Source organism: Phymastichus coffea, unplaced genomic scaffold (genome assembly GCF_024137745.1).
Source record: "Phymastichus coffea isolate CEN01 unplaced genomic scaffold, Cenicafe_Pcof_1.1 PCOF00094, whole genome shotgun sequence".
Classification (NCBI taxonomy): Eukaryota; Metazoa; Arthropoda; class Insecta; order Hymenoptera; family Eulophidae; genus Phymastichus; species Phymastichus coffea.
In genome coordinates this window covers 345,159-357,572 of record NW_026706905.1, presented here as the reverse complement: position 1 = coordinate 357,572, position 12,414 = coordinate 345,159, and the positions used below count along the sequence as shown (strand labels likewise).

Genomic DNA, 12,414 nt, shown 5'->3' with positions numbered 1-12,414 from the left:
TTGATTGATTCGTGCGTCCTATAGTATTTACACAACACTTGTTAAATTAACTTTAAATATTGAACTTTGTTACGTACATGTGATTTCATTATTCAATTATTCATTATAAGTTTATTTTTTTGTCTGCGGTATCCACAGTTGATCAAATCCAAAAGTTTAATGATTAATTAAATTTATATAACGGTAAATAATTTTTTAATATCAATAGTTTGAAAAAATTCAATACTAATTAAGAAATGTATGATTTACCTAGAAAAATTAAAATTAAAAAAACAATTATATATATTTTTTAAAATTGGCGCTTCAATGCTTCAGATGTCGCCGCCATCCAATCGACTTCCGCAAGACGACAATAGCGTTGCGCAGAATCGGCAGTCCGGAGCAAAAACATCGAGCGCTACTATCAGTGAATACTTACTAGCAGTACGAAAATAATAAATCGTGTAATTTCGTTGAGTCGATGAAAAGGTTCTTGTGTGCTTTTTCATTACACCATTGATATCGCAGTGCATTTTCGAACATCAAATGTGAAAGTGCAAGGATAATTTGTGAACGAGCCGTTGGATACATTGACGAAGACCAACATAGCTCTCAGAAAAGTTGCAGCTAGTAATGTAAGTATTCTCATGCAAGAAAAATCACAACAAAAACATCGTCGTCGACCTACACCCACGTTTGCTCATCTCATAATTGCGTTTCGTGCAATTTTAATCAAGGTTCCAAGCTTATCAAATAAAAAGCTGATGCAGAAAGGAATAGCCTTCATGTGCTGACAGTTACCTAAATTGTTTGGTGATATATATGTTACGTGCGGGAGATAACTGTTTCATTGAGTCAGTAATTACTATTGCTTTTATATATGCATATTTGTTTGCCTGTGTGTGTGTGTCCATATAAATCTGTGTGTAAACAGAACCAAGTGAATAAAAAACTGTCATAGAACGTTGTTTTTTTGCGACACTTGCATTATTTTGAGTTAAAAAATATGCCAGCAGATGATTTTACGCAGCGCAATTGAGAGATTAACCTCATTTACAACGCGAGCATTTTTTTTTCGCGAGTGCGTGTATGATTTTACTTTTTCCGTCTTTTGTCATACAAATTACGTCAATACATACAAAATCCGATGCTTATTTCAGTGCTATCTAATTAGTGTTTGACGAATATAAATTTAATCATTCTAAATTGTAGTCAATAGTATGCGCTTTGATAAAATATTCGCGCAAACACGTAGCCATTATGTTTTTATTCTTGTAAAGAATTTATTTTGATAAAATACTTGTTGCTTTGAATAATAATTTTGAAATAATGCAAACGATGACAATTTTTAACACTGTTTTTAACTTTACATATGAAATAGCTTCTTTAAGTTTACAATTAAGAATTCCTCAATGAACTTTCTTTTACAGATATTATGCAGTTTGATTTAATTATTAAGTGTCAAAGATTTATCTGTTAAAACGTGATTAGGTATTATCATTTTAATAGGATAGTATCATTATCAATAATATTTATTTTGGTTAATCATTAAACTTTTTTAATATATTGTATATTTATCTAAAAAAAAACTTTTAGATATCTAAGCTATTTGATTTAATAGATATCATTTTGAAACAATAAACTAAAAAAGTAGTGTCTATTTTGTTATTTTTTAAAATATTTTTGAGTAATATATGTTTATAAAATATATCAATTCATTGAATAGTAGGCTATAACAAAGGAAATCAAGGAAAAGTTTAGAAAATAAATTGCATGTAGTTGATTGTAATAGTAACTTCCACATTGATATCTATTAACATACAATTACATGGTTAAAGTTATATTTCATCAATCAATGAAATATAGAAGGAAAAAGTATACCCAGTATACAAATGAATGGCAACCAATCCTTTCATTAATACTTCTTTACAACACAATGCATACACACACACACACACACACCCACACACGGAACAATGGCTTACGCACACGTTTACATACAACGTCACGAATGTCGATTTTCACGTTTGTCACGCGCTCGTTGAGTTCTTTACACAGTTGAACGTCACTTCCAGATTATGCAGTGGCTGCAAACGCAACGAGAAACTGCGCAAAGTATATTTGATCGCGCTGCCGCGAGTGTTCTCTCAAACTTCTTTTGTTACTCCTTGCTTATCTGCTTATTTCTGTGAAATGTTACTGCTGAATGTTGCACATCTATGACTGTAGGATAAGGTTTCTTTAATTACTCTCTCTCTCTCTCTCTCTCGTGCCTGTGTGTGTGGGTGATCTAATTAGAAGTGCATGTAACTGATTAATTCATGCTCGATTATCTATATCTTGTGTGGTGGTCTGCTTCTCTCAGTAGTTTTTTATGCTTGTATTTCATTAAATAATGTTTTTGTGTTGGAAGTGTAGTTTCTTTTGTTACAAACGAGTGAATCATGCTACCTGTTTTTAATAGGCTTTTTATAACTGTGGTAATTTCTGTTCATAAATCACTTGAATTAGAAGATTCATAATCAATAAATGTAATAATTGTACATTGCCAATCTTCTTCTCTTGTTCTCAATCTTTTCTCTTCTCAGTTTATAATCTTATATTCATATCTGGGCTTAAATATATGCTATAATTATGAATACATGTGAGTTAAAGTTAACTGTCAAGTCAGCAATTATTTAGATAATTCATGTTGGTATTGAAGAAATTTTGATTAAAAATAGAAAATACACAGTTTTCAAAGATGACCTACTATCTTGTTACTTAATTTATGCATAAAAGAACCAGATAACACTTTTTTATTGATTTAAAAAGATGTACAAAGTATATACTGATAACACTAGCTTGTTTTTAAATGAACGTTGGAATAAAATTCATCTAAGGAAAATCAAATGAAATTTTAGAAACACTGATTTTCAATGTTTAAATTTTTTTATTTTTCCTTTCATTTTCAGGACAATGCCGATTGGTGCTATTACGACCTGATCGGAAAATTTAAGCCTATGATATGTGATGAGATAAGAAGAATCAAGTTCAAATGAAACCATAAGCCCAAAGACTGGGGGCAACGAAGGGCGTTTGTTTTTTTCGTCAATCAAGTCGAACAATGTTCAAACGCTGCTTGAGCTGGTCAACGCAAATATGGTTCGCTGCTGTAACTATTTGCGTTGGTTACGGAAAAGCCGACATTCTAGTATTTCTATCATCGGATAGCCATAAAGTCGAGCAGGGCTTCCGTGATGCTCCGGCTAGATTTGGTGGTGCCCTTCCAGCTGAAGGATTCAGGGTAAATATACGTTCGACTGCTTACTTTTGCAACGTAACGACCATTAATCTTGGCCGTTCTTTCTGTTTTCTTTTTAGGGTGTAATTGCTGTTGCCGAACCACTACAAGCATGTAAAGATATAAAGCCTCCACCAAACAATACTCGTTATCAAGGCAATAACTGGATAGTAGTGATAGCCAGATTTAATTGCAGTTTCGAAGAAAAAATTCGAAGGGCTCAGAAGGCCGGTTTCGATGCTGCAATTGTTCACAATGTAGGCAGCAATGAATTAGGTTAGTTTTCTTTTCTAAATTTTTAATATACTTTATCGAAATAATATTTAAAAAATAATAAAAATTAATTTGTATTTAAGAGCAAATGTCAGCAAAAGATGCGACGAACATAACAATACCATCAGTCTTCGTTAGCGAGTTTACAGGCTCGCTTTTGAAAGAAGTTTATCGGTATGACGAAGACTACTTCGTCCTTATCAATGATATGCCTATCAATTTCAACACACACCTACTATTACCGTTCGCTATTGTCGTGGGAATTTGTTTTCTAGTCATGGTTATTTTTATGGTAAGTTTGTCTGTTATTTCAAAATCAAGGTTTTGAATACCATCACTCGATTTGTAGAAAATAATACGTCATTACATCACAATAATCGCAAATTATGGTCAAGTTAACCATAACTTGTGATATCTTGACCTGCTTGAAAAAAGGTGCGTTTTGAGAGTTGATAAGCGATATTTATAGTTTCTGAAAAAGAACTAAAAGTAATTGCTATAATTAGTGGAATAATGAAAGTAATGAGCACATTGACTTAACTATTAAGAACTATTTTATCTACTTTTACTAAAACTTTGAAAAGTATCACTAAACATCAATTAAATTATTAATGTTATCACAGATCAGTTTTATCATCAAATCTATTATATTTGATCTCTGACGTTATAAAAAATATTTTCAAATTTTTTAAAATTTTATCACTGAATGTATCATAGATCAAATCAGTAGAGTAAAATTTTGTGAAGACAAGATAACAATGGAACTCATTGACGATTATTTATTGGTTTTTATAGATTGTTAGATGTATTAAAGATAGGCGGAGACAGCGAAGACACCGATTACCGAATTCCAGTTTGAAAAAGATACCGACTCACAAATACACAAAAGGAGATCCCTACGAAACTTGTGCTATTTGCTTAGAGGATTATCTGGAAAACGAAAAACTTCGAGTATTGCCATGTGCACATGGTGAGTCAGAATTTCTTAAAACTAACAAAAACGAATATTTTGATATACAATAGACAAAGTTCTTATGTGTACTTAATTTGTATTTATATTTATTGTACGCGTTCTACCTAATTTTATAATAAGCTAAAATATCCAATAATCACAATTGTTTTTCAGCTTATCATACAAAATGTATTGATCCATGGTTAACAAAAAATCGTCGAGTATGTCCGGTATGCAAACGTAAAGTATTTGCGGCAGACGAGCGCGTCGAGACAGATTCAGAAAGCGATTCAGACGCAGATGACTCAACGCCGCTTATCCGTGAAAACAATCGGTCAGGGACTCAAGGCGGTACTTTTACACCACAAACGGAGAATCCGTTCTGGCGGCATATAGCAAATCGCCGTCGACGAGCATCCCAGCACTCCGGTAGTAGCTATGAGTCACCAGCTGAGGGTCATAACGAAGTTGGTGGTGGAACTGAAGCCGATACCGAAAGCACAAATACTAATGGTGATCTCGATCCTAGAAATAGTCCGGTTTTCTTGGTCTCAGATTGTCATAGCATTAACGGTTAGTATTTGACAGGTTTTGTTACTTTTGGTTTTGCGAGGTTATTTGATTTTCTTAATTTAATTGCACGTACCAATGATTTTTCATCTTGTGTTATATAGCTTTAAAAATTATATCTATTTTATGAGATTGAATAAGAGCATTTTTGAGTAAAAAATAGAGATTTCCTGTATAGGTGAAATGTCAGATCTAGAAAGATCGGTGAGCAGTACAAAACTTCACACAGTAAACCTATCTACGGAAGTAGATGAAAGTTCATCTGCTTTAGATAGGAGGCAACAAGCGAGGGCTGCTGCTAGAATTGGTGCTAACAATTTTCTTGCTACGTCGGTCGTACCACGGACATCCGAGAACAATGATGTTATTATTTAAATTTATATTCTCATCTTTACACGGTAAGTAAATTAAAATTCTTGATGCAATAGTTGATTGGTGCTTATCGATTTGTAAATCTTATAAAACTTTTTAGATGATTGTAAACGTAATATTTTAATGCAATAATCTAATATTTTATATTAAAATAAGAACTTTTACATTAATTCGTAAAGTATTCGTAAAGTAATTTCAGATTGTCAATAATTTAAATAGATTTGAGACAATCAGAGTGAATTTCTTGACATAAAATAGTTTTTTTACAGCTTACATTATGAAAGATATTTGTTCACAGTTAATGGTTAAAGATCTGACGTTCAACGACAACCAAAAATGTCTTGAATCCAAAGGCATTCGAAGCATCTTCAATTGCTACTAGCAGAAATGGAGAATGCACGTTTTACGTAATTATCGTGTGACGATGTTCTTTCATTACCAAACAAAATTACAGACAAAAAGAACTGTAGGTTGTAAACCATCAGTCGAGCAAGATTAATGCAACTAGTTGATCTGAACCTCTTTTTAACGAAAGTGATATATTATCTGTTTTTCAGTACAATTAGATTTTATTTGTTATGAACAAGAAAAAATTTTTTTTGAGTACTGACGACGTTTACAATAATTTTCTCGTAATATATATAGACAAAAAATATGTATTCCGAATGACGTTTTTTTGCACTTTTTTAGCCTGCGATCAGGGATGTAAATATTATTTTTTAACATTTAGACCGAACGCTAGACGTCACTACTTTGCAATACCAGAAAATAGATAAAATACAGTTTTACAATTACATCTTATTACAGTTTAAAAATGCAAACCTATTTGTAGTTATATACGTATAAAGCTTTAAGTTTATTGTGAAGAAAATCAATCTATTTCCACCTCTCATAAAACAAAACAAAGTTGATAATATTCTATGAATGTATATATAATGTTATTTGATAAGGCCGTAAATACCTTTTGTAATCTTGATAGGTTTACGAAAAAAAATAAATAAAGAGAGGCATTGAAATCTTTCAATGCACATTTGACATAAAAGCAACAAAAATTTGAGCTCTAAAGCTCTAGTAAAACTTTTATAATTCTAAAAATACTATTACAATAATATAACTACTCAGACATTAGATGTTGGGGAAGAATATATGACGGGCTTATCGTTTGGTAATAAATAGTGTTGTGCGTTCAGTTCGTAATCTTCAAGATTGTTATATTGACTTGTAATTAGTTTATAATTAAAATCGAAGTTGTTTTTATTTATTAAAAAAATATTCATGAACATGTTATAGTGCATCATCATTGGTCGTTTTCCTTTTTTTTACTCATACAATTTTCGAGTCTAAAGTAGAATAAAGTATCTATGTTAAATTATAGTCATACATCAGAAAAAGTAAATCCCAACTGTTTCAACCTTTTATATTATCTAAAATAATTAATATAAAATTTTGAATACATTTTAAGATGGACGAGAAGAAAAGTTGGCGAAATTTAGATTGGAATGGAATGCTCAATATCTGTACATGTTTAGTATATGAGAATAATTTGTTATAGATTTGTATAAAGCCATGTAAATAGTTTACGCGCGGTGATTTTGTTAATGAAACGACGTTGTGTTTTGGACAGTTGGATTGCGATAAGTTACGAAACGTCATTTATTCTGGCGTTTTCATGATAATCGGTTCTGCTATGAATTAAAAAAAATTAATTAAGACAAAAAAAATACATCAACGCTAATTCCTCTGGTTCTTGCTGAAATCGTAATGCTTATTGGTTATAAATTTTATTATTAATATATTCTCATTTTATTATAACTATTATAACTATTATAAACTGGATAAAATAAAATGTATTTATATTTTTTATTCTAAATAGCTTAGTTCACCTTATTGAAAAACCACTTATTACATTAACAATAAGTTAAGAGAATATATTATGAAATTGAACATTACACTCGGATCATAATTTATTTTATTATTTATTGTTTTGTGTACTTACACCACAATCTTCGAGTATATTTTTATTTTTCCACTCATAAGAAGGCAGACATTTTTTAACTAGCGAAATTATTTCTAAAATATTTTTTCCTTGATTTTACTATAACAATTATTATCTTGAAAATTAAGCAGTCAATTATCACTGCAAACTTCTAGCCCAACATGATATTTTTCAAACTATATTAATTTTTGTAAAAAAATTAAACAAACCGCACTTTCATTGGCGTAAAATTCTTGGAGAATACTCTTTCTTCCGTAAAACTCATTCAATTACGTTATATAAAAAAACAAATCTCTCTCCTAGTTATAGTAGACCACAAAAAAAAAGAAAAAAAAAGAGCTCAAGCGAAATTGCTCGACGAATTCGAAAGGAAGCCAGTGGCGCGTGCTGCAGATGAAGCTAACGCGATGAGTGGCCGCACGTGACGACACAATCCCATCTCGACATTTAGCGGCGCTCTCTCTCCTCTCCTCCGAGCTATGTAGTCCGAGCCCCTTTTCATTCCACGTCAATATGCTTTCTCTTTTTCCTCATTCTCGTAATTATTCGACTCTTGCCTCTTGCAAGTTCTGTTTCACTTTAGTTGGTTAATTGAAAGTTTAATAATTTATACGATCTTTCTTTTCGTTGCTTCGTTTATATTAACTCTGTCGATATGATGTGCATATTTTATTTTATTACTTTTTTTTTTGAACAGCTACAAATAACAAAAAAAAAACATAAAATAAAAGGAAAATAAAAACGAAAAATAAGAAGAAACGTCGACAACAATTTGTTTTAAAGTGAAATTAATTTTGGCTTTTTTCAGCAATACTTGAAAAATTCTTTTAACTGGGCGAACATCATAGAGGAACAGCGCGAATGCAGTGCCAAAAAAAAATTCAACATGAGCGCATGAGTTACAATGCTTCGTTAGATACACACATTCCACTTAAATTGAAATAGTTCACTGCTGCTTTCATTTCGGAATTACAATACAAACAGCGCGCGAAGTTTTGCTCTAGCGTCGGCAACGCATTATCAGTTCAGCGCCGATTCAGCGCATTTTTGATATTCTACACAAATCTATAATCTAGGCCTACTAACGGGTATGCAGATGCCGCGTAATCCAAAAAAGGAACACTCCGATGAAAACTTCACTAGGAAATTGCCTTCTTAAATCCTCCTCTGGTAATAAAAGGCTTAAGAGCTATAAGTGCATAGTACATGCGTAATAGTCTTTTTGCCGTCAAACTTGGAACGTTTAAGGGAAAAGAAAATTTTCTTTGAATTGCGCGTTGAACTTTTGTCACGATAATTAAGAAAATATCAGCGTATTTCGTGAGCGCAAGTCTACATGGGTGAAAATCTCAACGTGAAGAGCTGAAAACGAAGAGGAGATAAAAAGAGAGAGAGAGAAAGAAAATCACTCAGCAGGGGGAGGGGAGGGGATGAATATCGACGGCCGAGGCTCTGGAAATTGCGAAACAGAAAAGCGTGTACATAGAGGCAGAGAATTGAGACAATGGGTCTTTGAAATGGCTTCTTCTGTTCTACCTCTTTATCTGACGCGGCTCGCGCAAGATGTCCCTCTGGGAAAAATAGATTTTTGTTAATTTATTTTTTTTTTTTTTTCACAACTGAGCGTTCTCTTATCTTTTAATTGTTGTTTCCATTTATTTTTTTCTTCCCCTCTGTTACTCATATACGGTTTGCCACAATTTTTCTTTTCACACAAAAGGCTTACGTAATGATTTCAATACTCGAATCGAGAGCAACCTTGTTCAGAGTTCGGTCGCTAGTTTTTTCAAGAAAATTTATTTGAGATCCAATGGGCCCCCCTCGGTCCTCTCTCACTCCTCTCAGGGAGAAGCGAAGAATGAATATAATTTCTGAATTATTTTGCTCCTATTTAATATGCATGAGCTTTGCAGCGTGTACATAGGGTGGCAAAAGTAGCGCTACACCCTCGCGCCGAAAAGATTTTCGACGATTCGTCTCAGCCGCTCACAAACGAATCGAGAAGAGTCGATCGCAGTCTCGGATCGCGCTTCATCGCAGGGGCGAGACAATCCGCTCTGGCATTCGGCAAAATCGGCTAATCCAAGAAACCAACAATGCGGCGTCGCGCGCACAGATGCACACGCGAGTAAATGCTCGAGCGCAAAATCGATCGCGCGACATAGCAGAGCCGAGAGGCGGCGGCGGCGGCGGCGGCGGCAAAGGCTCATCAATTATTGTGGCTGCCGCTCTGGAGAATGGAGTTAGCAGGCCGCGACCACTTGGCGAAGTGTGTATAACTCCATTTATTAGCGGAAGCTCGCGTCCACGCGCCTCTATACCTTCCCCTTCCACATCCGTGTGTTCGGACAAAACCTACAGGCTTCGCGGACTCGCGTGTGCTTGCATCCAAGCGTCGTAAACTCGATCGATTGACGGAGATGCCTCTTGCATCTTGTACCCTCGACCGAAGTAGTAATTTGAACTGCTGAAATCGACAATTTTCGTTCGACTGTATGAATTATTTAAGAACGATCCCAATGGAAACCTGTCGGATGAACCCACCTTACGATCCCGTGACAAATGGCCATAGTCTCGTCGCCATTCACTCGTGCGAAAGTCAACCGATTATTTTGCCCATTGGTCGTCGTCAAGAAAGCCCTTTCCTCGTTTCATTCTCGGCAAATTTTCACATGGACGTAAAGGAGTCGGTGAGCGGGCGAAAAGGGGGTGGAAAAAAAAGCTGAGGTTGGAAAGACGCGCGACGCCGAACAAGCGAAATTTATCGAGTGGAATACCGTCTTCCCGCGTACGATTCCAAAGATCCTATATGTCTTCTTTTCTACGTTTCGTGGTAGGAGTACCGCGCGCGTTGCTTTTGTTCGTTTTATGCTCAAGATCACTCGATTCGGCCAGATAATTGTGTGTTTTGAGAGAAAAGAATTTCGTTATTCCGTTTTTGAGCAAGCGAAAATGGAAACGTGCATTATATCGCTATTTTCGTACTCACGAATCGGCGAAACTTTTTGAAGCTTCGCTAGTTTCGCCGCCCTTCTCTCTTCCCCCGCGAAACAAGTAATTTCAGGCAGAGATATTTCGTATAATTTGTAATTAAAACTTTTCGGGATGCAGGCATCGTAACGGCTGTTTCAGAAAATCGCGTCAATCCTTTTTCACTTACTCTCGACTTAACAAGCTTTATCCATTTATTTGGGTATAACAGCATTATCGTTGTCGTACGAAGCAAAGCTTCGAAGATCCGTATCGTATATTTAGTTCCGTTGGTGGATAGATCGCAACTTTTTGACCGTTTTAAAGTTAGATATTTTTCCGGGAAAGATGATCTACGAAAGATAATTAAATTGTTCGGAATACCGACAGTTTATAGTTCGACGTGCAATGCAATCGTCCAATGGATATTACGTAATTGTATTCATTGATCGATCAGGCGTCGGCAGCTCGAAGGGGAAAATCTGGCAAAAACAGATCTCGTGCAGTTAGCCTCATAGGGTATAAAAACGAGAGGAAGCGTAGGGCAGCAAGCATATTTTCGCTGGAAGTTTACTTGGGGCAAGAAAGAGAAGGTGGGGGGGGGGCGAAAAAAGGCGAACGTGACGAATGCAGCAGCTAGGGAACTTAATTGATTAGCCGCGGCGAATTCGCCCCTCCGGCAAGGCGCGCAGCTCGAACTTTATCGAGTGCAATTCGGGCCGCGCCGAAGGAGGCTATCATGGCGTGGAATCAATTTGAAAACAAGTGGCGGGCGGCGCGCTGCTGCACGGGATATGATCGCGGAAAGTCCGACGGGAGTTATAACGTATTTTATTAAAGACTTTTATTGCCTTCGCCTCGCGCGGCCTATCGGAGATTTTACGATACGAGCGGCTCTCCGAATGGCCGATTCAATTATGTCGCCAGCGTTAATTTATCCCTCGTTCGCGAGCCCGTGGAATAGCGCGCGATTGAGATTTTTGCCGCCTCGGCGACGAAAAAGCCAGTTGCGACGCGCGGTGCGGTGGCTGCAGTCAAATTAAGTTCGAGCTTGAATTACAATGGTCACGTGAGAACCGTAAGGTCGCGAGGTACGCGCGAACGTGCGAGTGATCGATCGCGCGCTCGCGCGACAATTAGCATACGTTTTTGGCTTGGGACGCGCGGGAAATCGTCGCTTCGAGCGAAAGGAAGAGTCCAGCGCCACGGCAGCTTGCGGATCGAACTCGAGGTGATTATACGGCGATCGTCGTAAATTTCTTTTTCTTTTTTTTTCTTTTCTTTCGAGCGAGCGTGCAACCGAGAAGGGAGCGACGTGGGCTAGCGAAAGAGAGACGGCGAGGAAGAGAAAAGGAAAGGGGCAAAGTCAGAAGAATCCATGACCCGCGCGAAAGTGCTCCCCGTGCCGACTGTTGCTGCTGCTGCCAGAATAATCGATTCCCTGCCCCGAGCGCGCCGCGCTACTCTATAGCCGCGCTCGCGACGCTCATGCGCCGACGTGTTTTTCCAGCTTGTATACCCGTTTTTCCTTCCCTCGTCAGTGTTCTCTCTCTCTCTCTCTCTCTCTCTCTCTCTTGATGCGAATGCTACAGTAGTAGACTTATTTAGATAGGAGGATAAAATTGATACGGTTGATTTCGATTGATACATGCACAGGCTGCCCAGTCCGACTTTTATTCGACCCTTGATTTATCTCCGGCTTCGCTCTACGCTCATCCCCTTCCTTCCCTTGTATTTACGAACGCGCGTTACACCAGGCTCGACGCACTCTCCGATTCCGTTTGCCCTGTTTGACTGACGGCCGCTACGCGTTATGCGCTCCAGGCCAAATAAACTCGTCCGCTCTCGGCGAGCGAATTGCGCTTCGCGCTCGAAACAACGCCTCCGCCCCGCGCGACCATCGCGGCCGTCGTCGACGGGCCCGAGCGTCGCGATTCGATTGTGGCACGCGACGAGAATCCTGGCCGCTCGGGCCCCGCCGTGGCGCGCCTTCAATAAACGAACGAAAGCCTATTTGCG

General features: G+C 36.9%; 1 protein-coding gene across 4 annotated transcripts; it reads left to right on the top strand.

Annotated features, from left to right (window-relative positions):
• Window positions 1-361: 361 nt before the first annotated feature.
• LOC131669525 (E3 ubiquitin-protein ligase RNF13-like) lies at window positions 362-7,299 on the top strand. 4 transcript variants are annotated; one of them, XM_058944448.1, is made up of 8 exons: window positions 362-614; window positions 2,934-3,265; window positions 3,343-3,538; window positions 3,619-3,827; window positions 4,331-4,505; window positions 4,662-5,060; window positions 5,221-5,455; window positions 5,728-7,299. In XM_058944448.1, exons 2-7 carry the CDS (start codon window positions 3,086-3,088, stop codon window positions 5,430-5,432), a joined length of 1,371 nt encoding a protein of 456 aa, XP_058800431.1. In that variant the 5' UTR covers window positions 362-614; window positions 2,934-3,085; the 3' UTR covers window positions 5,433-5,455; window positions 5,728-7,299. The 4 variants fall into 4 exon arrangements, with proteins under 4 accessions (XP_058800431.1, XP_058800434.1, XP_058800432.1 ...); XM_058944451.1 differs by having other exon boundaries at window positions 363-614; window positions 5,236-5,455; XM_058944449.1 differs by lacking the exon at window positions 362-614 and adding an exon at window positions 2,095-2,204.
• The last annotated feature ends 5,115 nt before the right edge of the window (window positions 7,300-12,414 follow it).

Coding starts and splice junctions, on each gene's coding strand:
- LOC131669525 (XM_058944448.1), top strand. CDS start 3,086: ATGTTCAAACGCTGCTTGAGCTGGTCAACGCAAATATGGTTCGCTGCT. Junction 3,828..4,330: donor TAGTCATGGTTATTTTTATG/GTAAGTTTGTCT, acceptor TGGTTTTTATAG/ATTGTTAGATGTATTAAAGA. Junction 5,061..5,220: donor AGATTGTCATAGCATTAACG/GTTAGTATTTGA, acceptor AGTAAAAAATAG/AGATTTCCTGTATAGGTGAA.